General features: G+C 40.2%; 2 protein-coding genes across 5 annotated transcripts in view; one reads left to right on the top strand and one right to left on the bottom strand.

The window, feature by feature from the left end:
* MYO7B (myosin VIIB) overlaps positions 1-2,313 on the bottom strand; it is a 59,342-nt gene extending 57,029 nt beyond the window's left edge. Inside the window, exon 1 of the mRNA XM_064457257.1 lies at positions 2,239-2,313. The gene's annotated coding sequence lies outside the window, so the exon portion shown is untranslated. The remainder of the gene's footprint in view (positions 1-2,238) is intronic.
* A 5,642-nt stretch (positions 2,314-7,955) lies between these two features.
* IWS1 (interacts with SUPT6H, CTD assembly factor 1) lies at positions 7,956-26,666 on the top strand. 4 transcript variants are annotated; one of them, XM_064457237.1, is made up of 15 exons: positions 7,956-8,159; positions 8,465-8,580; positions 15,395-16,109; positions 16,705-16,897; positions 17,141-17,198; positions 17,536-17,636; positions 18,380-18,530; positions 20,709-20,791; positions 21,073-21,202; positions 22,300-22,417; positions 23,135-23,246; positions 23,460-23,516; positions 23,706-23,817; positions 24,421-24,581; positions 26,266-26,416. In XM_064457237.1, the coding sequence occupies exons 1-14, from the start codon at positions 8,126-8,128 to the stop codon at positions 24,547-24,549; spliced, it is 2,109 nt and encodes a 702-aa protein (XP_064313307.1). In that variant the 5' UTR covers positions 7,956-8,125; the 3' UTR covers positions 24,550-24,581; positions 26,266-26,416. The 4 variants fall into 4 exon arrangements, with proteins under 4 accessions (XP_064313307.1, XP_064313308.1, XP_064313305.1 ...); XM_064457238.1 differs by lacking the exon at positions 24,421-24,581 and having other exon boundaries at positions 26,272-26,666; XM_064457235.1 differs by lacking the exon at positions 24,421-24,581 and having other exon boundaries at positions 26,266-26,666.
* Positions 26,667-27,560: the final 894 nt, after the last annotated feature.

Here is a 27,560-nt window from a genome sequence, read left to right as displayed (position 1 = left end):
TTATTTCAAACAGATTTTACAATTCATGCTTGATGAGGACTTATTGAATCATCTGCATCCCTTCTGTACATTCCTGTTTGACAGAAAACTGCTTGGAAACTACAGGAAGACAAGTGGACAGTAGAGGACTAGAAACTGGTCTCTGGCACTTATTCCAGTCAAGTCTGTGACCTCTCAGAACATACCCCATGAAGAAAAGAGACACCGGCTCCGGTTTTGTCTTGACACTCAAATGTAAATTTCTTATTTTCTCATAGCCTTTTGAGAAGTTTTTATTCTGGCCCTAAATTATGCTTGTCTAGGTTTGGGACAGGTTCTCTGGAAAGTTTGAGCAAAACAAGAACACCAGAAAATAACTGAGTTGGAAGTTCCATTTTCTACCTATGCTATACAGATAATAATCAAAATTCCAGTTTGCAGTACCATTAATATTAGTGATTAATGGGATACTTCATCAATAATTTCACTGAAATCCTTGATATTTCTTCTGTCATGTGTAAAGGCTTTAAAATCTTATGTTTAAAATTTCTGATAACTATTTACAATTATGTGTAATATGGATGGTATATCTTTTTTAGAGGTACCCAGATTTCATTACTTTTCTGATTGAATCATTTAAATCATTTTATGATTTGTCTTCATTTTATGGTGGAGCTATATAAGTTTCTGAGGTTTAGAAATTTGCAACTAAATTACCAGAAGAGTGTTTCAAGTCACCACTTTATTTTTTCAGATTCATCCTCCTGAAAAATGAAGGTTACCATTAAAAAAAAGCCCTCAAGGTGAAGTTTGGGGATACCACTGTTTTCTCCCTCTTGTTTTAATAAACTTCAGTGTTAAAAGAAAATGTTGCAGTAAGAGGATTAGGGATCATTTTATCACTTGCCTTCCTATAGCTGCCCAGATTTTTTTAGCCATGTTATTTGGGAAGGTATAAATAGCTTCCATAAATCATGGTCTTACTTAAAATCAATGGGTGCATAAACAGTCTTTTCCTTAGACTAAATGGAAGGTGCAGTTATACTCCTGTATGCAAGATACTGCCACTGTTGTGGTTTACACCAATGTCCTAACCATTAGGAGGGCTGTTAGGGCAGCAAAATGGAAACTAGGAAGTGCTTCACAAGCTACAAGATCTTTGTGCCCTATTTGTGGCTAAAAAGGGCTATACAGTAGCATGGATTGAAGAGGGTTTCTAAGCAAGCCCAGGATGATTTACCACTTTAAAGTCATCATAAGATATGCTGAAAATAACTAATTATGAAAATTACAAAATGTATTGTGATCCCAAAGTGAAAAATAAATTGAAACTTCAAGAGACAACAGATTGCTGATGTAGAAGTCCAATGCTAACACACATTTTAAAGCAGGAATTTTAAATGTAATTTTCACATAGGTGACCCAATAATGAGAAGCGGAATGTCACACTTTATAACAAAAACTGTCACATGGAGAAACTGTAAGTGCTGTGCCCCCAACAAAACACCTGCTGACTATATTAAAAATTGATTTTCCCTGTGAGACTAGGGCAACTGCCAGATCTCATCTGTTAACTAAGACACTTCTCAATTTTGTAGCATAATATCTATGAAAATTCAGCAATGCAACCTGAATGTGTTCTTTCTGTCTGCTTGGGTTTTTTCTGCTGTTTTTTTACACTCTTTCAAAAAGGAACTTCTATCTTTCATAACCAGTTACTCTTATGGTGAAGTCCTCACATTCTTACTCAGGACTCAGGAAATGGATCTGCATATTAACTTCAAGAATGTCATAGCCTGTTACTATGAGCGATGCAAGGTGGTACAGAAGCATGGTACTTAGCAAACATAGGCCAAAGATGGGCTGCAGTCAGTCACAGTGACTCACAACTGACAGATACTTTTTCACCTGCACCAGAAACCAGAATACTGCAACAGAGCAGAAATGTCTACCCAGAGGAAGAGGGAGTGGTACGTGCAGACATGAAGCACAGCCATACTGTGTCACATCAAAGGTATAGGTAGTTCTAGACCCAGTCTGTAACAGCAACCAAGAATGGACAGGTATGGAGGAGATCCCATATAATCCTGCGATACACGGTTTCAACATTTAAAAAGCTGATTCCCACTTAAGTCCTAAGTGGCCAGCCTCCCACCTGCTTGAATGGCTGCTTTCTGACAACACCTGTCTCTGTTGCTTTTCTTTCCAAAGTAATGCAGCACCATAAACCAAACAGCACCCCAGAGGTTGGGAAATTACCTCTCCAGAAGAAATCTTCACTGTCTGGCTTCTGCAGCTTAGTTCCCTGGTACTGGTGCCATTAAGGGATCCCTCACCAACTGCCAGTTCTCTGCTGCGCAAAGGAGGAAATGACTGAAGCATGGTTATTTATTACAGGACTTTGCTCCCAGTTCAGTGTATATATAATTTCCAAGTCAGGCGTTCCAGTAAGCAAGGAAGGCTAATTCTTGCCTGGCTGAACCTTAAACTTCAATCTCTCCACTGTGTCTGAATCCTTTTAGATTTCTGGAAAGCACTGCCAGAAGAAAACCCTTTGGCAGCTGGTCTTATGCTGCCTCAACACCACTGACTTCCCTGGGATTCTCTTGGAGTCACCCTGTTAGATAAGAGGAAAATCAGGCCCTCATCTCTCCCCTTGGTTTTGCACAGCTTTTTCTGCAAGGTCAGAAAACGCATATCAGTCTATGTCCTGCGCGGACTATGCTTCACAGTACCTAGAGCAGAAGGCAAAATAAACTCATGACGCTTAACCGAAATTGATAGTCACACATGCATATAAAGCAACTAGGATTTCTAGTCCATTTCTTTAAAACTTCCTGGTTTTGTTATCATTAATTTATCTCCCATTAACACTCTGTCACTGTGTTCCAGCATCTAGGTGCATGTTAACTCCCTATTTGCCCACACTTCTCTCTAAATGAGGACAGGATGGTCAAGAGCTTCCCTCTTTTTGGTTGCTCCACGTGTAGTGTCAGTAATCCTGTGTCCTTCTTGCCTATCCTGTTAAATTCCAGCACTAGATGTGGTGTCTGGGAAAGAAGCAGAAGTGTAATATACCTGTAGTGAGGCAGACAGAGGGTTTCTCCAGATAGAGCAAGGGCCCAGGAGTCAGGCACTTTTCAACCCTAATGGTGAGCCTAAACAGCGAGGATGAGTTTTTTTCCACCTACCTTAACCCAACTGTATAACATTCCTCCAGGGCACTGTACACAGCAGGTGGCTTGCCTCGCTATGCGCTATTCTGTATGCCCTTTATTAATAATGCAAATGAAAATGCACAACAATTGTGAACATGTGCTAGTATACCTAATACCTTAATTCTTATTTTCTTGTTTCCTAGGTTCAATGTAGCTACACTGTGCGATGGGAAAGCCAACAAAACCCCTCCATGTCTGAGAGAGATTGTTGGGGCTCCTGCTGTTGTACCATATCGAATCAGAGGTAAGCATTCAAGCATAGCAATAAATAGTTGGTAGTAACGTTTGTTTATCCACATTACATATTTGTGTTTTAACATTAGCCTCCTTACCTGAGGATTTTCTTTAAGTTTTATAGGAGAAATGAAGATACAGGTGCAGAAATAGGCCCTTCAGGGCTCAGAGGCTTTTGAGAGGCAGGAAACCAAAAGGCAGAGAGGAGAGCTTTCTTAAAGTTTTTAACTGTGCAAAACATTCTTACTCAAGGATTTTGCCTCAAAGTAGTTCTTCAGCAGACTTATTTCCGATACAACAGTTTTTAGAAGTCGTCTGTATGTCGTATGTGATTAACAAAATTTCAAGTACTGATTTTATTAGATGAAGGTCAAATATTGGCAAATAAATAAAAGTACATACTTTTATACTACCAAGGCAGATATCTAAACTCAAAGCTTTTTCTGTAATTACACCGCAGGGGAAAAAGTGCTGTGCATATTTCTTCATCAAATGAAATACACCTGCTGAAACGCCAAATGGAACATGTTTTGGGGCAGAGAATCTAATTCTAAAAATATAAATTTTTTTAACACTTGTGACCAAGATGCAGTGGAGGTGTTATTTCATAGAGGAGTACAGTGTGTCTGTCCTAGTACAGTATATAAACTGTATGAGATAGAAACATAGGGAACTCAAGGTAGTCTGGAAGAAAAGCACGACTTGTACAACTGAAATACGTATTGGAAGGGAGATGGATTTCTACAGTTAAGTCTAGACATACTAAAGAGTCAGAAAACATAAGCTGAAGGAGTAGAGACTTGATATTTCAAGTGGAAGCAGTGTAGATGCTTTGTAAAGCACATGTACCTAATGAGAGATGAGCAGGTGGCTTGTATAAGGCTTCTTCAGAGAAGTGCCTGTGAGTGAACTGGGGATGCTCAGGTTTGGGAAGTCACTGAGCTGTGCAAATGGGGAAAGGCAGGAGCTTGCCAGGAGTGCGCAATTCCATTTACTGATGAGGACAGAGTTTGGTGAGGGACTGTGCAGGGCACAGACACATTAGTAGTTGTAATTAGGGGTAATTTGTAGTATGGTCTATGCTGATGAATAATGCACTGAGAAATACAAATTAAAATTGGATAATCCCTGGTGAATTTAATCCTGCTGTTGTTCAGAGCAGTAGGTCTGTCCAGATAGACATGTGTTAACAAAACTGCCTCTTCCTGACAGCTTCCTAATTAAGAGATTGATGTCAGGATCAAAGGGTTTAATTTGCACATGGCACTACCTCTCACATTCCTCTCCACCTAAATCAAAGTGGCCTTGTTATTTCTGCTTCACCGAGTCCTAGATGCTAAGCATCATTTTATGTTAAACTAGTTTTTTTTCCTGAAGTTTCTGAAGGAAAGTGGATTGCATATAACAATTTTCAATTTAAACTGTTCATTCAGAAGCCCTCCTGTCTGCAGTAACCTCCTTCCCTTCCTCTAAGCAGATTTGTAGCTTTAAGTCACTGATGTCTGTTAACTCTGAAAGGCGTACTGCAGGAAACAAAGCAAACTTAAATAAGAAGTACGTACCAGTAAAGGATTTCCAAGTGCATCCCTTGGTTGTCTTGAGCATTCTGTCCCTCAGGGAAAGGCTTATTTCATTCCAGCCAGTTCAAAATGTTGTACAGAGAGGCAGACTGGTGGGGCTCTCAGACCTGTGTCATTACACACCTTCAGACATGCCAAGTGGGCGCTGCTTGCTCTGCTTGCTAGAAGCCAGGTCATTCTCCCCCACTGTGCAATCCCATTATGGTCTGAGTGTCATTCCATCCTTCCTTTTGGGATGCAGCCAAGATGGTATTACGAGAGTGTATTACAGGCCAGTAAGTGCCAAGTCCTGTCTCATGAGGGACAAAGACATGTGCATGCAAGTGTTTACGCTAGTGCACACACACGTTACCTGCAGAATAGCTGTCAGAATTGATGCCCATTTATTCAGCATTGATGAGGTGAGGTTGCTTAATACACAGGTGCACCCTCTGCTGTGTGGGTGCACACAGGATGTCACAACATTAGGCTTGGGGTTAGGAGGTTTCATTTCAAAAAGATGGGAATTGATAACTGTTAGGAAGGAACCTCTATGCCTCCTTCCACTTCCAGTAAATACAGAAATTCTTTGTTCTCTCACCAACCCAGCCTCAGCACAGCTGGAATTTGGGACAGTGGCTTGCCATCACTGCAGAACATGACACATATTTATAAACTACTAATTTCCAAGGAAGGCTACCATCATACTCCTGCTTGGAACTTTAGTATGTGATAGTCTTCTGCATTTCCTAGGCACCTTGGTACAATTCCCAGGTAGCTTGGTACACATTATTAAATCTTTTTTGTTGTTGTTGTTAGTTTCTATTTATGTTTCCCCTTGTCCATTATTTTCCATTACATTACTCCCAACTTGTTATTTCCTACCTTAGTGCTTTGTCTGCAGAGATCTTTATTTGTTGTGGTGTAACAAGTCCCATTAAAGTTGTTACACTGCCTTCTATTTAGTCAGTTGTAAAAAGCAATTGAATTTCTTTATGGAAGTCAGATAAGTGAAACACTGGGAGCTTCCCATCACATACCGACAGATGTGCCTGCTCCTTCCAGAAAAGATCCAAGTGAACCCACACAGTGCAAAAAGCTAAAGGCAGTAAAAGTCATCTAGGAACAGGAAAAAAGGGCATGATACCATTAAGAGTGTGGTCCTGAGGATCACTAAGGGACCTTTAGGACTATCTGGAAAAGACCTATAGAGCTGGAAACGAAGAGACGTTTTCTGTATGATTTCCATATGCTGCTTTCAGGGGGGAAAAAGAGGGGGCTCTACATTTTTACTAAGACTACAGGATTGTATCCAAGAAACATCCAACTCCACTGACAATTTCTCCTTCTCCACTGTAGAAGATGTTGAGGAATGACTCAATTCAGAGAGTTCAGCAGTATTTAACATGGTACAGTGAACTCCCTGCATTATAACTGTGCTTGCTGCTGGAGTGTGTTAGTTAATAATGGCTTAACCTCTCTGCCATCCATTCGAAAGTGCTTCTAGCACAGGAGAAATGACTCATTTTGCCCAGACCTCTCAACTTACTAAATTCTGGTGTCCTTGAAAAGAGTGTAGCATGTCGGATTATAAAAATCACTCTTGTTTAGAATATCCCAAATGAACCTCAACAGTTTTCTATTTGTCACACGTTAACCTGTGCCCTCTTAGAAAATGACGATGTTTTGTTGCCACAGAAGAGAGGCAGAAGACACCAGCACCACATGCATTTATTAGGCTTTCCATTTTAAAATGATGCATCAACAACAAAAGTTATCCCTAGTCATCTCTACAGAAATATTGTAGGCGTGCCAAATAATTGAATAATGCAGCTGCTCAGAGGATAGAGGTTACTAAAACAGAACACAACAATTCCTGAAAAAGGCAGGGATCATTCTGCCCCTGTGTTTACTCCGGAAGTCAGCAATTACAGGGGAGTTCAGGGCTGACTTTCAGTTGATTCTGAAGGGTATATCTGGAGGAACCACCCACACGTGAACTAGATTGAACCGCAGCTTCAGCTAGGACAGTCAGACCTAGATTTGTTGAGACAACTAGTCTTCAGTTTCCATGGCTAGCCTTGGGTCCTCTCTTTGGCCAGCAGCGCCATGAAAACTGTTGGCTTCCATCACTGCATCCAGAGGCCATGTATGTATCTGTGCCTGAACTCTTCTTTTGCTCTGCTACCTTCTTATAGAGATTCATGTTAATTAATTCTTGCTTACTCGATTTGTAGGGTGCAGATAAATTCACCTATGACTGAAATGGTAAAATCTTTTCCATTCAAGGCAGCAGATGAAACTTCCCACCTCCTGTCATTTATCAGTATTGGAAGCATTTGTACCAGGCGTGCCTTTGACTGGCTGGAGGGAGATGTTGGGTAACTCTCATGTAGTTCTGGGTTGCGGGTTTAAGCTGTCGTCTAACATATTCTGGTTTTTAATGTCTTTGAAGTTCCCACATGGCTCATACAAGGAAACCTCTTCATTAAAACAACCATTTTATGCTTCTCTACAGCTGTTCCATTCGTATGTTGATGCAAGAGCTCAAAATAGCCTTTTTTCTCAAAGGCTCCTTCCATTTCCCCCACATGTCAGTAATGAAGCTAAAATGAAATTATTTTCTGGAAAAAAGGCAAAAGAAAGTTTAGGGAGAGGAAAAAAATGTTTTCTAGCTTGTTGCAGGTGACTCACACCCTGTATGAAGCAGCGAGCAGCCTCCACTGCTCCACCGCTAGCATCTGCGCTTGCTTTCTCCTACCGTTAAGCTGTTGGAAACGGCGGGGCGTGGCGTGGCCTGGCGGCGTAATGACTGCAGTCCCGCCCATCCGCGCGGCGCCCCCTGGCGGCGGACCCTCTCCTACCCCCGAATCCTCGCGAGAGCCTCCGCCTCCAGGGGCGCGCGGGGGGGGGGGAGGGGAGGGGAGGGGAGGGGGGGGGTGGCCGTTCTTAGCGCATGCGCAGGGGTGGTTGCCGGCCGTTCGGGGGAGCGGCGCCATTTTGGGCCTGTGCGCGGCGGGCGGTGGCGACGGCCGCGGCCGGAGGCGGCGGGTCCTAGTGGCGAGCGCTGGGCGGGGCGGAGTTGGGGGTTTCGCCCCGCTGCCGCCGGGCCTCGGCGGAGGCCGGCGGCCCGCCATGGAGAGCGAGTACTACAGCGGGGACCAGTCAGGTAGCGGCGCGGGAGGGACGCCCGGGGCGCTGGGCCCTGCGAGGGAGGTTGTTGGGCACGGCGGGGCCCGCGGGGAGCGCCCTGCTCTACTCTGTTCTGCTCTGCCCGGTGCCCGCCCGGTGCCCGCCCGGTTTGTTCCAAACCTTCCCAGTAGATGCCTTCCGTTTCTCTGTATTAATGCTCTGTTAGACCGAGAGTCTGACTGTAGCACTGCCTGCCTGGCTCTCTGCTACTCGTCACTGTCAGTCCTCTTTTAAACACTGGGAGATGCCACTGAGTTTTGCTTTTTCTTAACTTCTGGGTAGATGATGGTGGAGCTACTCCAGTGCAAGACGAACGAGATTCAGGATCTGATGTTGAAGATGAAGGAAATGAGCAGCATTCTGGATCTGAGAATGGAAGTGTAGGGCACCATTCAGAGGTACTACTGGAACTTTATGTAGATAAATATTACTCTTCTATACATTTTTGTTGTTGTATTTTCTCTTAACCGAGACTTACATATTTATTTAGTTGTTCTTCAGGGTCCTGTATGGGAAAACTTCATTTCCAGAAAGAAATGTGTCAGATAATCTCTTGACCAATATGTAGGACAGGGTCTTTTTTTCGGTTTGTTCTTAACTGTTATAGTAGTATTTGCTGTTTTGTACTAGAAACAGTTTAGTAGTATTTTAATCAATTGTAAGAAGATAAACTATTTGGGTTTGAAATTCTGAGTAATGGATTATGAGCAATTTGTAATTTTACCTCAAATTGTGCATAGTGATGTAAAACCACACGTTATGGAGGCATAGGTTTCCTTACCAAAGAATAAATGCTGCCTTATCTTCCATCTGTTGTCTTGGATGTGAGCATTGACTCTCAAGTCTATTTTGTGCAATGTTTTTCACCTGTCATTCACAAAGGAGCAGTTGTCCATGTTGAGCAGGAGCAGATTAAGGTTCCCAAATGTGATCTGCTCTTCCTCTGAAGAGGTTCTTGCTTCAAGAAGCCTACACCACGAGAAGGGTGATAATGGTTTGATCTAGGGTTGTATCTGGGGGAGAGTCACTTAACTTGTGGATTGACTCTTCTGGTTGGAAAGAGATTCTGGTAAAAGTGAAGGTTTCCTTTAGATTTCTGGGACAGTTTTGGAGTTAGTCTTAGTTTTGAGGATTTTTTTGTGACTTAAAATAGATTACATCAGGTCTTGCTAGGAAGAAATAATTTTGGCCTGTGAACTCATTCTTCTGCCAGCAAAGTTATGTTATGGAGAACTTTTTGATACTCATCAAAATGATAATCAAAGCCATTTCATTCTGTTGTGCATATTTTGTTGCATTTTATGTACGTGTCAGGACTGACTGACTGGGTTTAAAAATTGCTTAAAATGTATGATATACTGTAGCAGGCTGATGTGTCAAAAGGTTCAGTTCTGCTGTGGTATACCTGCAATCCTTCCCACCACTCCCGCCCTACTGCTTTATTGAATGCATACTTTCCTTGGAGTTAGAAAGTAGAATCATAGAATGGTTTGGGTTGGAAGGGATCTTTTGAGGGTCATCTAGTCCAGCCCACCCTTCAACTTCAACTAGATCAGGTTGCTCAGAGCCCCGTCCAACCTGATCTTGAATGTTTCTAGAGACAGGGCATCTACCACCTCTCTGGGCAATCTGTTCTAGTGTTTCACCGCCCTCATTGTAAAAAATTTTTTTCCTTATATCCAGTCTAAATCTACCTTCCTTTAGTTTAAAGCCATTACCCCTTGTCTGTTGCAACAGGCCTTGCTAAAGAGATTACCCCGATCCTTCCTGTAGTCCCCCTTTAAGTATTGAAAGGCTGCAATAAGGTCTCCCCCCGGCCTTCTCTCCTCCAGGATGAACAACCCCAACTCTCTCAGCCTGTCCGTGTAGGAGAGGTGCTCCAGCCCTTGGATCATTTTTGTGGCTTCCTCTGGACCCACTCCAACAGTTCTGTGTCCTCCTTGTGCTGAGGGCCCCAGAGCTGGACGCAGCACCCCAGGTGGGGTCTCACTGTTGCAGAGCAGAGGGGCAGAATCACCTCCCTCGACCTGCTGGCCATGCTGCTTTTGATGCAGCCTAGGATACAGTTGGCCTTCTGGGCTGCAAGTGACATTGTTGGCTCATGTCAGCTTTTTGTCCACCAGTACCCCCAAATCCTTCTCCGCAGAGCTGCTCTCAATCTTTCATCCCCCAGCCATAGATAAATATTGATATTTGTATAAAATTAAAGTTCTTCCCATGTATTTGAATTTGAGTGTAAAGCAGATTTGGAATTTTTTTTTAAGGTGTTGATATTTACAATGGAAGAAATGTATTGGTGTGAGGCAGCATTTCTTATTGTAACAATCAGGTTGTCAGTATGGGAAGAAATATGTTTTTCAGCGTGGGAGAAATAACTGTCTTTCAGAGGGATTTAGTACCTCTGTTATAATGAAAAAAAAGTGATGAGTGCATAGGGAGTTATCTTGCTGCTACAATAATACTTAAGTTTTTTCTGCTGTCCATGAAAACTTGGTCGTTTGTTCTTACTCCTCTATACTCCGGTGGTATTTTAATTTTACACCATGGCAAAGTAGTTGGAAATCTGGCTTAAAGAACAGGTAATTGACCATTACTTACATCTTCAGCATGTCATTTTCAGATTTAAATAACCAGAAAGTACCAAGACCTATTATCATTGTTAGCTGATCCTCTTCATGTGCCTGCATTATTTTAAGGGCTTTGTTCTGTGATGGCTGTTGAATATTCCTCTCTAGATAAAATACTTCAGAAAGTCCATTAAAAAAATCAAACCAAAACTAAAACAAAAAAAAAAGGCAAACAAAACAAAGAAAATTCAAACCTAGCTAAAACACCTTTCTGTCCCATAGTAAATGTGAACCTTCAAGCCTTAGTGCTTTATTTGATTCAGTTCAAATTATAAACATTTTGCGTTTTTGTTTGGTTATGAGGTCTCACATTCTTAGATTTCCCTACATCGAGTTAAAAATACAACTCAAAATGCAATAATGTGGAGCAGCTGTCTCTGAAAGGAGCAGCTTTCAGTGATTTATCATATTATTTACCTTAAATATTCTCTCATCCTCTTATTTCCTTCATCTTTAGGAATATGTGGGAGGAATGAAACTCAAAGTTAATAAAACATTTGAGACAGCCTAATCAGTTAAGTCTGTTTAATTACTATTTCGTCTCTAATTTAAAACTCAGATGTAAGGAACTGAAGTTTTAAACTTTCAAACTTTTTTTTCAGGTTCTTAACTTTAAAGAAAAGGGGAATCCTGAGGAATTACTTATGTAGGTCTCAGGTATGTGGGTTTTTCTTTTCCACAATTCTTTTCTGGCTTTCCTTCCCCCAATCCCACTTTATCTATAAATGTTCTCCTGGATGTCCTTAACGATTCTGCTTTAGACAAATAGAACTAGATAACACATAGTTTTAGTACAGTAATGAATATGAAATCATGTTTACAGTGTTTGTACAAGTCAGGCTTATATGGAAATGTTTAATGACTCAGATTCTTACACTTTCACCAAGTTGCTGCTGTCTTCATGAATTAAGTTATGGTTTGACTGTGACTGTTAACAAACAAACAAATATCTTACACTTCTGACAAAAGACAAACCTGCTGATCTGCCTATGATCGTTACGTATGCCTTAGTTTAACAATCGTCATTCATGAGATTGTAGTGGATGGGTCAATTTTTTTGAACTTACAAAATTATCAAAGTAGTACCTACTAAAAGTGGCTGCATGTTGATCCAGTAAACTACTTCCTAACTGAAATTTTTATGTAGAAGAATAACACTGTAAATTTGATTTTGCTATATTCTTTATTTCATACTGTACTAAAGCCTCATGTTCCAGAATTCGGTTAAAAAAATAAGGACATCTCAATTAAAATCTTTATAGATAAAGAGGAGGAAGAAAAGAAAGCAAAGGAATTAGAGAAAAATGCATAACAATTACCTGAGACCTACTTGTTTTTTGAAGATGTCTGATCTTTTATTTTGACTAAGTATTTGGAAAAGGAAAAACAGAAAACTCCAAAATTACAGACTTGATTTCTTTGAAAATATCTTTTTAGAGACGAACTAGTAAAAAAAAAAGGGGGGGGAAGAAGTGGTGGAGGGGAGGCTGTCCTACGTAGGTTAGTCATCTTAGTGTAAAGTTGCATGTACTTTTTATATCAAGTATATTCCAAAATATTCACATATTCATTAATTGTATTAAGAAGACCTTTGCACTGTGGACAGAGCCTGTCCTGTGTAGGCTCTGAGCAAGTCAGCTCTGTCTCAGCTCTGCTTTAGAAGATGCTCAGTTACATTAATGTGCTGATACCAAGGTAGTGTGCATCATCTCTCTGCTGGGCTTACTGGCTTGAGTAACATAACTGTGTGCTTTTTGGGTTAACTCTGGTTGAGCTTTCCAGGCTCAGGACTTGAGTAGATGGTGCCTGTCTGCCCAGTCTGTGTAGGGGCACCTATATTATCTAAGTGGTTCTTCTGTAGGTTATTGTATCACAGTAGAGTTCAGCTGCTACAACCACTGGGATTCTGTGGTGCAGAGCACTGTATAATCCCAATGTGAGCTAATTAGGATCTCTCTCTCCCTAAACATCTTTGTTCTGAAGAGTGATTGTCAGTTTGCAGTAACAGATTAGAGATATTGTGAAGTACTTCAGTAATAATGCTGTATAATTATAATGACTTCTTACCAAGTATTTTGCATAGGAAGTTCCTTGTAATTTAGTAATATATTCTGAATAGGTGGATATATAACCTGCAGCCATACTTTTGACCTTGGAAACATTTAAGAATCATTATGGATTCCAGTTGTTTTTTCATTTTTGTTTACTTTTTCACCAAAGACTTTCTAGACCAGCAGTCTGGAAGGTGATGAGCCTAGTAGCTTAAACAGGAGGATTTGTATTGCTTTCCTTGGTTTTGTTTAGCAAAATCCCTTATTACTGCTGACATAATTATGAGTACCTATTCAGCATTAGCTGTCTGAAATCGAAAGAAGACAGACAAACCCACCAAAAATTAAATGGTAGGAAAATAAGGTTTAAAGAATTTATGTTACCATAAACATAAATTTCATTGTAGACCTGGGGATTTCAGTACTTCTCAATGACCTGACCTGTAACACTGTTGTAAAATCTTTTCCTGTTCTGTTTGCAGCTGCAGTTTTCTTTAATCTTAAATAATACAGTCAGAGAAAATACATCATGTATGCATGTTGTTAGTTTATGTGGGAGATACTGAGCAGGAGAGGGCAATCAAACCAATTATTTGGTAAGAAAAAAAAAAGTAAATAAAATCCCATAACAAGCTGAGAGCGGTTGAGTGTGTATATGGTCTTCCTCTGTTGTGCATCGTCAGTTCTGTAATTTCTTAATCTTGATATTTAATTCTTTAAAATTTCAAATTCAGGTTTTAACAGAACTATGTTTCCTTTCTGTAAGGAGAAATGAGAAACACTGAATAATACCACCAGCATGATTCAAAATACCACCAGCATTGCTGTAGAGACAGGGACAAACAGTAGAGAGAAGGCTGCTCAGTCAGATTATCACAACAGATGTTTTGTAGCTAGCATTAACTAACATGGAAATAGTGAAGCTGTATTTGAAGTGCATGTTTTAAAATTATATAGTCCTGATTTCATTTCTGTTGTGCAGTAACTTTCTGTTAGTGATTCTGCAGTAACTTAGAAGTTGTTATTTTATTGAGTGCTAGCCAAGGGAAGAAATATATAAGGTCCAAAATCTTATAAAGCAACATTATTTAGTACTTAGTATAATTCTGGAGGGAGTAGTTCCTAAAAGCAGTTAAAATTAATTTTATTTAAAATTCCTTCTCAATTATACATTTTGAAGATTAATAGTATTGTTTATTTTAGGTGTAGGACAGATACACATGCATGATTTTGTATGGCTCTGAATATGGGAGTAGAGTGACTATAGAAAAGAAGAATAGATAGTCTGCCTTTCCAAGGAAATTAAATTGCTGACAAAAAAGATTTGGAAGCTCCAGGACATGAGATCTTAAAGTGTTCCTAAGACAATAAATACTTAGTTTGCAAATATGCTCTTGGAAGGGCTCTATAGCTGAGACCAAATCACCCCTGAGGAAAGTCTGGCTGAAGAGTGGAGTTGAGTATGCAGAAAAGAAGTTCCTTTTACAGTATTATTCTTTTCAGTTGAAAATGGGATTATCGTGACAGTGACTGACAGGTGCACTGAGTTAATGAACTGAGTCTTCAAGAGTCTAATTTTGTTTTCTCAGGTAAATGCAGTTGAGATCTTTTTTTTCCCCAAGTAAAAGTTAGGTGTTGTAGGAAAGATAAAACAAGATGTTGTCACTAATGATATCAGCAGGTGGCTTGTGAAAGGTTTTTCCAAAAATGGAGCATGTGGCTCAGTTATTTTTTGCCTTGTAGAAAAAGACATAAAGGATTGTGTTTCAATTCTACAGTTTTAAGATCGGTGTATTTGTGCGTAGGTTACCTCAGGTGTCTGGATGCCTATGGGCATGCCTATGGTAGCTGTCAGCTTAAGGGAGAGAAGTATTGAATCTGTTCTTACATTCTTACACATTAAAACACAAAACTTGTTAACAATAACACTCTGAAAGGTCAGACTAAAACTATTCCGATTTTTTGGTAGGCTTTTGGTCTTGATGTGTTCTTAAACAAGTTTCCTTGGCAAAGAAGGAAAGGGCACAAGCTCTCTTGAGCTTTACTTGGAAAGTAATGCGTGTGCAGTTCATTAAAATATATTTCATACAAAAAGCACCTGTTTGAGATCTTAAGGAAAGGCAAATGAAAGGTTTGAGATACTGTTTCTTGCCTTATTACTGGGGGTTTGGGCGAAACCACTTTGAAGGCCTGACTTTTTAAAACAGAAGTACTAAGCATTTACCCTCCAGGAACTGGACCCTTCTCAGGCATGTTTGAGTGTTTTTAAATTCTGTTACTGTTTCCAAAATAGGATTGAGCTGCAGAGTGGACAGGCTTCCATTGATCTCTTAATATTTTTCTCCATCTGAAGTATTTGATAGTCCTTTAATGCAAATTGTCTAATAATTATTTCTGTATAGAAAATATTCCAGTTTGCAGTACTTTGGGTAGTCAAATTGGAGGAAGGACAAGCAAGAATTCAGAACATTTTTTTCGGTGTTTTTTTAAGGGTTTTTTTTGCTCAGTTACCTGAGATTGCTTTTCTCTTTCAGAATGAACACAGTGATGGAGAAGATGAAGGGCAAATGGGAGAGCCTCATATGACAGACTCTGAAAATGAAGATATCCCAAGGCAAAAAGACAGTGACTCAGAAAATGAGGAGCCTCCAAATCACAATGTAAGTGATTCAGACAACGAAGCAGCTCATGGAGGGAAAGAGAGTGATTCTGATACTGAGGACCGTCCAAACCAGCATTTAAGTGACTCTGAAAATGAAGATGCCTTAAATCATCGAGCAAGTGACTCTGAAAATGGAGAACCTCACAGGGATCACAGTAGTGATTTTGAAAATGAGGAATCACACAAGCAGCCAGCTAGTGACTCGGAGAGCGAGGAGCTCCACAAGCAGCCAGCTAGTGACTCAGAGAGCGAGGAGCTCCAAAAGCAGCCGGCCAGTGACTCGGAGAGTGAGGAACTCCACAAACAGCCGGCTAGTGACTCGGAAAGTGAGGATGTTTCCAGGCACAAACAAGAAATAGAGTCTGAGGATAGTGATGGGGAGGACAGGAAGGAGGAGGTGCAGAATGATTCTCATCATTCAGATAATGAACATGTAAGGGAAGGATTTCAGGGCTCTGACAGTGAAGAGGAAGCTCCTAAGAGACGAAAAATATCGGACAGTGATGAAGAAGAGAAAGAGGAGGAGAAGACAGTGAAGAGGAAAACAGCTATCCTTTCTGACAGTGAGGATGACAATGAGAAAACACGTAAGGAACTATAGTGTGGAAACAAAAATGTGATGTGACAAGCAGTAGTGTTAGAGTTAAATTATTGGTTTTTGTACGAAGAAAGAATCTAAGATAAATATGAAACCATAAAGCAAATTTATTTTTAGAGCACAGCTGCATTTGTAAAGGCTATTGTTCTAACTGCATTTCTGTGTGAATGTATATCTAATACTTTTGAGTAATAAGTAGGTTTAAAAGAAGTAAAAGACTCCAGTGATCTTGTTTTATACTGGCATCTGTTGTCACGTTGATTATTCCTGTTAGTCATTTCTCTACTTTGTTGTTGTTTCTCTAGTCATTTTTTCCTCTTTTTTTTTTTTCATATATGGGGGGTGAGAGTCAGTTTTGAAATTACAAGTTTGTATGGATTGATGTGGTGTGTGGAAATTTCAGTTACTGATTGAATAGAACAGATTTTAGAATGTATATGGTTTTTTAAGAAATGGCAATGATTTTGTGTAAGAAGGCTAGTCAGCTTCCCTCTTGTCCAAGTGAAATTTGAGAGAATAGTTTGAGAGTACCAGTGGTCACCTCTGTTATTAGGACATGTAGTAATGCTCCTTTCTGTTGGCAGCTGCAAAAAAAGTACGAATCCTTTCTGATGTGGAAGAATCAGATAGTGATGCTGGTTCAGAGAAATCTGACAAAAGGAAGAAAAATGCTGTATCAGATAGTGAGGAAGAAGAAGAAATAAAAGAGAATGCTGGGAAGAAAAAAGAAGAGAAAGATCTGTTTGGCAGTGACAGTGAATCTGGAAATGAACAAGAGTAAGTGCTTTTGGGCGTATGAATTCCTTCAGGGTTGTACATAGTGAAACTGATGGTGAACGGAGAATGGATGAATCCCAGCTAGGGGGTGATGGTCCACCTTCATTGGTGGTGTGAAGAGGAAGGTCGGTAGTAGGTGGCAGAATAAAAGGTGGATGTCCACACAGTCATTAGAAATTTTGCAGAAAATAAACTTCTCACTGTTGCAGTCTAAACAGATAAATGTTACTGTTACCTTCACAGGAACCTGATTGCAGATATATTTGGAGAATCTGGCGATGAGGAAGAAGAAGAATTTACAGTAAGTGTTAGTGTGGATGTCTCTTGTTCACTTGCTAGAGCTACCCTTTATGGAATGGTACTCCAGAATGACTGTTTGGGTTTGAACTCGTGTTCAAGTGTATGCTGTATGAGGACAGAAGCTTTGTATCTGTTGGATTCACGGAGGTAGTGGTTGGGTTAAATAACATTCAGCTCCTCTGTTGGGAGAGTTATTGGTGTGAAAGTCACAGGTGGATTTAGGAAGCCTTTGTTCCTCTTTCTTCTAGATCCTCTGCAGACTTAACGGAAGCTTTTTGAGTATCCGTAGATGCCCAGTCTTAATCCATACACTGATTTGCACTGTCTTTATCCATCAGGGTTTTAACCAGGAAGATTTGGAGGAAGAGAAAGGTGATACAGATATGAAGGAGACAGTGGATGAATCAGACTCTGATGATAACATCAAGAGAGGGAAGCAGTAAGTCAGTGTGTTACGTACTTCTTTGTTAATAGCAAATGCAAGATTTTAGTGAAAGGGCTCCTCCAAAGACTGGCTAGACTTTAGAAAGGCATGGGACTACATTTCTACTTAAAGTGTGTTCTCATAAACTATGACGGAAGGTTCTCTCTCAGCTTGTACAGTTGAGTCACTTAGCAGTCCAGATTACCTATGCTGCTGCTTCAGAGAACAGTATTTCATGGTTTGCATCAAAACCTAGGTGAAATTAATATCTAATCAAACAAGCATCTGACTCTGCCTTTAGCAGTTCAACATTGAAGTCACAGGTGCATTTGTCTGCTAGTGTAAGGGATAAGGTATGGCAAGACTTGCCATCAGCATGGCTCCTGTTTCCTTTGTATCTGCTGCAGTAGCATCCAAGCAGTGTGTTGCAGGTACAGGAAAGCTAAATCTTTTTCAGCTTCAGTGACAGCATTACCACATTTTGAACCCTGGATATTACATCTGTGCATGTCCTTAGACATTTCCAGCAACGTCTTGCAGACTTCTGAGGACATCTCAGAGCCATGGAAGCTCTCCTGCTAGTTTCCCAGTTTTTATACAGAGAATAACTAATTATCTTACAGAGACATTGAGACATAATGCTTGTAGATTTATTGGAGAATTTTTGAAAGGTTATGCTACAGAAATACAAAATTATTTCCTACAAAGACAGTAAGATCAACCCTCTTCTGACCATCAGCAAACTTTTTGCATTTCAGTATGGACTTCATGTCAGATTTTGACATGATGCTGCAACGAAAGAAGAGTATGAGTGGCAAGCGTAGACGAAATCGTGATGGTGGAACTTTTATTAGTGATGCAGATGATGTGGTCAGTGCTATGATTGTGAAGATGAATGAAGCTGCTGAGGTGAGTTGTCTTGGCTCCAAAGACACCTTAAAATCCAGTTCCATTCTATGGAAAAATGTTGTGGTCAGTAAAATACAGAAATCTGGGTGGTACTTGGGGGAGGTAATCTGTACGCTGTGGAAAGCTTCCAATATCTAAATAACTGTTTAAGTGTTATTTTACTAATCCAAGTTAAAACATTTCTTTCATTGAAATTTGGAGAAAAAATTTTAATCTTTAAAATTAATAAATCAGTTAACTTGCTAAACTTTGATCAGCTGTGGTCAATTGCCCTATAAAAAGGGATGTATGTGTTCTATAAACTACATGAATAAATATATCAAAGACTGAGAAAGGCACTATGTTTTAATTTCATTATACAGTTACTAGCATATGTTGTACTTTGGTGTTTGTTCCTGAGATGAACCCTTTTCTAAACTGTGTGAATGACAGTACTGTGGTGAATGATGGTAGCACAACAGAATTAGGTGGAGTTCTGCCTTGGCAGGACTGCCCTTTTCAAGGAGTCATGTTTAATATGTTACTGTGCACTGGTTTTTTGGGCCTTGCCTTTTGTCAGTATCTTCTGTTGTGGTAGTTTTGTTCGGGTAGCAATCAAATTAATGAACAGCACTGCAAAACTCATTAAAACCAATCGGGGAATATACAGAACTTCAGAAAGAGGGACCTTACAACTAACAACAACAACAATAAAAGAATCTTCCTGAGAACAAGATAAGAAGGATAATGTGTTTGGGGAGAAAGAGGAGGGTAAGATAGCAATCTGGGAGACACATGAGACTTTCTTGTTCTTGACAAGAAAGTCTTTCTTGGACAATGATAGCCAAATGTTTCAAACAAAGCCATAAAGTTTGAAATACTGGAGAGAAGGAAGAGCTGAGCTCCAGTATTTTGGTGTGTATTGTGGTTCTCTAGCATGTGCCTGTCAAACCATTCTGGGGCATGAAGAGGGAAGGAAAGGCATTAGAAGAATCTCCTCCTTTGCAATAAAAAAACATTGTGCAGGAAGAGCCTTCAGTGGATTATCATAGAATTGCTAAGGCTGGCAAAGACCTCTAGGGTCTTCAAGTCCAACCATCAACCCAACAGATGATGTCTCCAAACCATGCCCTGAAGTGCCACATCTACATGTTTTCTGAACACCTCCAGGGATGGTGACTCCACCACCTCTCTGGGCAGCCTGTTCCAATGCCTGACCACTCTTTCAGTAAAGACTTTTTTCCTGATATCCAATCTAAACCTCCCGTGGTGCACCTTGAGGCCATTTTCTTTCATCCTATCACTAGTAACTTGGGAGACCCGCACCCATGTTGCTACAACCCCCTTTCAGGTAGTTGTAGAGACTGATAAGGTCTCCCCTCAGCCTCGTCTTCTCCAGACAAAGCAACTCTCCTCATAAGACTTGTTCTCTAGACCCTTCACCAGCTTCGTTGCCCTTCTCTGGACACGATCCAGCACCTCAATTCCTTGTAATGAGGGGCCCAAATACACAGTATTTGAGGTGCGGCCTCAAAACAGAAGATGAGTGGAAAGGAATTACCACAGCAGGACACAAATCTGTTGATTATTATGGGTCTTCTTGATATGGGAGCCCAAGGACTGAACAGATAGTGACATTATTGCATTGGAGGGTAGCCACTTTGAAACCAGACTTTGTTTTAGCACGATGCACATTTTTGTGCTCCTGTGTTACTTGCGCTCTGCTTCATCCTAAACCTCTAGGTTATCCAGTTACATTCCTAGCTGAAGTGAACATACATTTTTCTCTCTTCATGTTGTTTTGGTTAGCTATTTTTCTGTTTTTCAGGTGAGTTTTACTAGCAAAGTTTATATGTTATCTGTGCATAGTTAGCATGGAGGACTCTGCATACCTCCAGGTTACTGCAGTCAACCTAAATCATGAAGTAGAAAAAAATGTAGTTTTAGGGGGAATCTCCTAATGTGATGCTTTTAAGGAAAATGTTGACTGAAATGGGGACCTTTTTTTTTAAGAGAAGACATCTTATAATGTGTTTTGGGGCTGTAGGAAGATGGAGCAGGGTACGAAGTTGGTGTAATGCTGCCAAAGTTGCCCTTCTCATTTAATAGTCTGTTCTTTTTCCTGTAAATGTTGTAAAGGATGATGGTTGCTGATTTCTTCTTTTGATTAACTTGAGCTGATGCTTCAACTCCCTGCAGGAGGATCGACAGCTGAATACGCAAAAGAAACCAGCACTAAAGAAATTAACTTTGCTACCGACTGTAGTTATGCATCTTAAAAAGTGAGTTGTCATTCTCCCAGGAAATTATCATCTTGGGGAATATTAGGAATTTGGTAGATTTCATGGAGTGACATTGCAGTTGTACTGAGTGTGCAGTGAAACACTTTTCTTCCAAGTAAATGCTGAACATAGGTGGCCTCAAAAGCCTAAAATTCTACATAATTTACCTGTTAATTTAACATGAAGCAAACTCAAATGCTCTATTGTGCTGAAGGAACATCACATCTTAAAATTTTGATGTATTATGTCTTTGTGGCTTCTCTTTACTTTAAAATTTTTAGGCAGGACCTCAAAGAAACTTTCATCGATAGTGGTGTTATGTCTGCCATCAAAGAGTGGCTTTCTCCTCTTCCAGACCGAAGTCTGCCAGCACTAAAGATACGAGAGGAGCTTCTGAAGATCCTGCAAGAGGTTTGAAACTGACTTTTAACCATATTTGATTTGTGGCTTCCTCAAGGTTTTAAACCATGTGCTTTAGGGAAATGTTTGGTGATAAATGTACTCGAGCTGCTACCAATGGACCATGCAGCGAAATACACAATCAAACTGCAAAACAGGTGTATTTGTTTAAAAGTTGCATCATTTTAATGAGTCTTATGTTGTAGGCATCCTGTCTAGCTGAACAGAATTTGGCTAGGGAATTTCAGGCACTTATTTGTTGTTATGAAAATTTTGCCCATGTTTGCAACAAAGCGAATAGCTCTGCTGGCAGCAGGCGAGAAGACATTTCTGAGAGTGTCAGGTGAACCGCAGACATGAGGTTCTCTACCTTCTCTCAGGGACTTATTTGCTATGGCATTTTCAGATTCTTAAAAAATTGAAACTGCTTAGTCACCTACGTTCCCTTGTTCTCAGTGGCTCATACATTGTGATTGGTCACTTTATTTTGTCTTTGCTGTGTTCATAAAGTGTAGCATAGTCTTGATAGTGAAGTAGAAGTGAAATTTTTCTTGCAGCACCACTAGCTGGCTTTATTTGACTGAAGGTCTATAAACATTTCTCCTTGCTAAGAATTTGCAAGAGTTCTGCCTGAATTTTTGCCCTGCCTGCCTGTTTCAGGTCTATATGCAAAGTTTAGTGAAGAGTCATTTGCTGTGTATCCCTGAGTTTTTCTCTTTTCTGGCTTACTGAAGTGTGCAGTGCACTAGAAAGCCCATCCTACTCAGCGTAGACTTAGCATTTGTAGCTAAGCTTGTATGCTTTTGCCATGTTTTTTGTCTTTATAAAATGAATGCTTTGAAGGCAGTAACTCAATTCATGGGCAGTATAAGCAAAAGAGCATTTGGAGTAAATAGTTATGGAAACATTTTTGTGTATAAAACCCAAGGATGTTAAGGTAAATTTCTAGGTTTTGGTGTTTGATACTTTTCCTAATGAGATAATGAAAAACGCCAATTTTTTCAAGCTTATTGTGAAGGTGGGTTTTGGTCGTCTTGCAAAGTTCAGTAACACCATTAACGTTCAGACATAATTTCTTGCTATTTTCTGGCTTTCCCCTTTCACTGCAGCTGCCCAGTGTGAGCCAAGAGACCCTGAAGCACAGTGGCATTGGACGAGCTGTGATGTACCTCTACAAACACCCCAAAGAGTCGAGACCTAACAAGGATATGGCAGGGAAGCTAATCAGTATGTAAAACTCCCTTTGCCTTGCATCAGTGAGAGTTCACTGATAATTTCTGCATCAGTCTTTCTGTTGCGTGTTTTTTGCTATTGTCTGTAGCAGAATTAATTCTGCAGTGTAGGAATCTCACTAATCTGTTCCATCACTTTGTTTGTAGAGCTCTGAACAAATGCTGTTACATGAACTTGCCCCTTTTCCTGTTTCCTTCATTCTTGTTGTAAACCAGAGGTTGGCATTTATTTTGCCCAGATTCTCTCTTGGCTAGTTGCCTGGACATCGTGCTATAAAGGCAGGAAGGTGCTGCCAGAAAACTGTTCATTCCATGGACTTTAGAGAGATCTTGGATGACTGAAAGTTTACTTCTTAAACAACCATAGTCCCATGTGTAGTGCATGGCATCCTGAATGACTGCAAACTGATCATAGATGTGTTATGTTCTTTAGGAACTATTTTACATATTTCTAAAATAGCATTTGCTGTGGCATGCAGGAGTTCGTGACACTGTGTTGTAAGAGCTCAGAGATTCTAAAAGAACAGGCAACAGCAGGAGCCTTTATGGATGAAAACTCTTTCTTACTGTCCACAAGTCTGAATTTCTCTGAAATATTAAGGACTTAAAAATATTTTATTTGGTTGAAAGGAAACATAAGTACTTGACATAAACTTTGGAAGCTGTATTGGGACACCCTAGTGGTGTTAACCAATTTTACCATTTTTAATAGATGAATGGTCTCGACCCATCTTTGGTCTTACCTCAAACTACAAAGGCATGACAAGAGAAGAGAGGGAACAGAGAGATTTGGAACAGATGCCTCAGCGGAGGAGATTGAGCAGGTAGGAGCAGCAGGCAGAAACATGAAACCCTTCTTCCTTTCTAAGGCTCTTAAGATGAAGAAAAACAAACTGGTGTGTAAGTATTATGGGAAATAAAAGGATAGTAAGTTATGACCTCTGTCTTTTCTTTTACCACACTTGACTGTCTTTTAAAATTACTATCTTTCTCTGTGTTTAGATGCCTATAAATATTTATTATTTTTTTTTTTGCAGCTCTGGTGGTCAGACTCCCCGTAGGGACCTGGAGAAAGTGTTAACTGGAGAGGAAAAGTAGGTTGGATTTATTTAAAAAAATATTATTAGAAAAAAATATTTCAGTGATACTAACAATATGCAATTTGTTTGGAGGTTTTAGAGGCAGTGGTTGTGCAGTGTGTTTTGGAGGCAGAATACGCTATATTGTTTGTACTACTTGCTGTGTAAGATTTTTATCTAACAGTCACATCTTTTTTTCTGCAGGGCTCTTAGACCCGGAGACCCTGGGTTCTGTGCCCGTGCGAGGGTGCCAATGCCCTCCAACAAGGACTATGTTGTCAGACCAAAGTGGAATGTGGAGATGGAGTCCTCTAGGGTAAGCACTGTGGTGTGGGGATAGCTTAGCCTCTCCTAGTGACTCTGTACCTAAGCTGTCTCTGATTAAGCCTGGGAATCTGTTGCTTTATTGCCGTGGTTACTGTACAGTATGGTAGTTCTTCTAAGTGCCTCTTCTAATTTGAGTAGACAGTAAGTTCTGCTATCAGGTGGCTGTTTTAAGCTCATCACATACTTTCACTGGGGTATCATTGCTTCTCTAACCAAAAACAGATTATCATGTTAACTGTTCGAGAGTTTCTCTCTAGGGTGAGAATCTGATTACAGGCCTCTTATTTTAGAGCATTTTGAACTAAAGCTGCAATTGAATAAGTGTGTCACTGATATTTTTATACTTCTCTCAGTTTTCTTTATCATGTTCTTACAATATTACAGGTTGGAAAAACTTTGAGGTTTTGGTAAACATTAACAGCTTCAATAGAGGCCTTTTTGCCTTGCTTTATTTGGTTCATCTGTCTATGTTGTACAGTTTAATTTAAAAGCGGCGTAGATGGTAGAACACATGTAAATGGAAGAAGTAATAATTACTGTGCTTTCTGCTGTTATCTCTCCTTCTGTGCATTAATTGAGATATTGTTTCTAGCCCGGGACTATTAAGAGAGGTATTAGTCGCTTGGAAAAACACAAGAGACGGTTTGCTGAACAGAAACGACTCAGCAAAGTGCATCGGGCCATCAAGTTCAGCATTGAAGGCAACAGGATGCCCCTGTAGCCATGACACTCTGCCTTCCCCAAGTTTGAGAGGTATTCCTCAAGGGAGGTGTGAACAGTGCATGTGCTTCAGCTGTTGGCAGTTTGCACATACAGGAAAGGAGTGTGTTACACCCTAACTTAAACTTGGAAAACTCTCCTTATATTCTCTCACGGCTGTACTGTGACCTAAAAGGTAACTTGTACAGGAAAAAATAGGTTGTAGAACATAGTTTGCCATGATACCTGCCTCGACAGCTTCAGGGTACCCAAATGACAGGTGTTAAATGAAAATACCTGTACTGAAAAATAGCTTTGCACCAGCTGTGGTTTTGAATTCTGTTCTGACATAATTAGGCTCTCCAGGTTTACCTTACCTGAAGTGACACACAGGAATTCTTGGCCCTTAGTAGAGGACCTCACGTCACTGCATACCAACACCTGTGCCTGACAGTTTACATGTCCAAAGTAAGGTATTTTTCACACCTGCTCTTCCAAGGAAGGGACTTTAGGGGTGGTTGACAGGAGGCAGAGAATGAGACCGCTGCAGACGAGGGGGAGAAGATTCCCCTGCTGTGAATGTGGGTTGGCAGGAGATCAATCAGTGACATATATCAGTGCGGGAATTGTTTTGACAACTTATAGCCTGCATTTCAGTTCTGTGAGCAGGGCTGCCGCAAATTAATAGCGACAGAAAAGGCTAGCAAAAATGGTAGGTAACTGTTGAGTTTAAGCTTCATATTTATTTAAGAAAAAAAATTTTTTAATCGCTGTGCAATTCCAGATATTATTTCAATGAATAGTGAACAGTTTTATGAATAAAGTTTATTTAAAATCAGTGTGTCAGGAGCACCTTCCTCAGTGATGGGAACAAGCGGTTTTCAGTTTCTAATAGATGTTTTGTGTCAGATACCAAGTAGCATGTCCTGGATATCTTTGTTTCTCCCAAACTTAAAGGATGTGTAGTTCCCATTGTTTTATTGTTTCTATTGTCTAGTTAGGGGAAATTGCTTTCCAGGAAGCAATGGCTATGGATTGGAAGGTCCTTGCTGTTTGTCTTCAGTGGTGTTTCTTTACAGAATCACTGTATTTAATGTGTGCAAAATAACTGCTGCATCATCTCAGTTTTTCATTTGCAGTTAAAATATATAAATGAAACGCAGTAACTCTTCTAATAACTTGTATGGTCAGCTTAGGCATTTCTTTTGCTTCCCTCTACATCCCCTTTTTCCCAATAATCTCTTGCTTTATAAGTACTAATCACTGACCTTCAAAATAAATTGTGGTTTGGAATTGATACGTCAACTCAATCCACCTCAATTGCTGTGTATTTATATCTAAAATCTTCACCCCACAGGAAGCCTGTATGTATGACACCATAGTGCAGTATATTTCTGACACTAAACTCCAGCCAATACAGATACAAAACTATTCCAAACTGTATATTCAGCTGGTGTGTGAACAACTAACACAGTAGCTAGTCCCTGTAATGTGAAAGCTTTTCTGTGTGATGTTTGTAAGCGTGAATGCCTCCATGTATGCGATGCATACAGTGGGGGAACCATTTCATTATCCGCTTTGCGGGGAGAGAATGTGTGCACACACACGCACACAACCAGTTGGAACCAGTGGCTCCATCAGCTCCCTCTTGCAGGTTTAACCTTGCATGTGTTGCTTTTCTTGAACCTCTGGGACGTCTGCTTTTTTTCAGTGGTAATTATTAGTTTTATTTTTTAAGTTCCAGGGGACCTCTAAGAAAGGGGTGAGTCGACTGGACAAACAGATGCGGAAATTCACAGATATCAGGAAAAAAAGCAGATCGGCCCATGCAGTGAAAATCAGCATTGAGGGCAATAAGATGCCATTGTGACCCTTCACAGAATACCCCATGATCTCTGCTGTAAGACAGTACACCCATAGACTCTCTGGAGACCTTTAACTTTTTTAACAATTTCTTTGGTTTTAGTGAATCTTTAAATTGTTGGTTCAGGTTATGGTATCAGATGTTGTCCGAGGACTGTGAATATGGGGATTTCTCTCTCCTGATTGTATTTAAACTCGCTCTGTTGTGTCCTTTGTACAGATCATGTATTTGTTGTATTGCAACACTTTAGACAATAAAACATCTGTGTTTTCGGGGGGCTGTCTATTGATTGCTGAAGGGAACATATGTGTGGACCACCTGCTATGTGGAAAAGATGCTAATTGTTAATTTTCTGTTTACCATTGTCCATTTCCTTTTCAGTGCTTTATTAATCAGTTTTTCAGTCTTTGGAAATGTACATGTATTGGTTTTGATTAGAAATATTGACAGTCTCCCACTCAAAGGATTTAATTTTTCAGGAAAGCATGATGTAAAGTTCAAGTGACCAGCAGACCAACCACTTAAAATTCCAGGGGCTTCCAGCTAAAATGCTTGACCTAAGACAGAATTATTTCACTTCTCTTGATCCTCCACGTGAAAGGGCAAAGCCTTCAACAGCAACTGCTATTGGAGAACAAAGGGCTGCAGCTGAAGGGTGTTTCTATGACATGTGGTAGCATAGATTTTTAAAGTAAGGCAGGCTTTGGAATCAAGGTTAGTGAGCGTGCCCAAGAAGACTGAATATCAGAGTGCTGGACACTTTTTCTTGGGTGCATTATGCAGCACTTCTTAGATTGGCTGTGTGGAGCCTTTGCTGTAAGGCTTGATGCTGCTGTGACTTCATTTAATAGAGTTGAAAGCCATGTGATTTTTTTTTTCTTATGTTTTGCTTTGGTATTTGGGTAGCTCAAATGTGTGGTGCTCTGTAGCCCAGTAGTGACTTTCTGAAAGGTTTATGAGCGGTAAGGAGAAGGGTCCTGTCTCTGCGTTAGGAGGATAATGCTGCTATTTCTTTGTCCCTGGTGCTACAGAAAGACAGCAGAGCACCACTTTGTATCTCTGCTGCTTTACCCTCTACCTCTGAAAATGTTTTTGTCTGTTGAGCTTGCTTACAAAGAACAGGATTCTTCTCCTTGCACGGATAACTGGCAGTTGGGATTTCAGTAAGA

The sequence above is a fragment of the Phalacrocorax carbo genome, chromosome 7, assembly GCF_963921805.1.
Source record: "Phalacrocorax carbo chromosome 7, bPhaCar2.1, whole genome shotgun sequence".
NCBI lineage: Eukaryota > Metazoa > Chordata > Aves > Suliformes > Phalacrocoracidae > Phalacrocorax > Phalacrocorax carbo.
The sequence above is the reverse complement of the archived record's forward strand: the minus strand, read 5'-3'. Positions and strand labels throughout refer to the sequence as shown.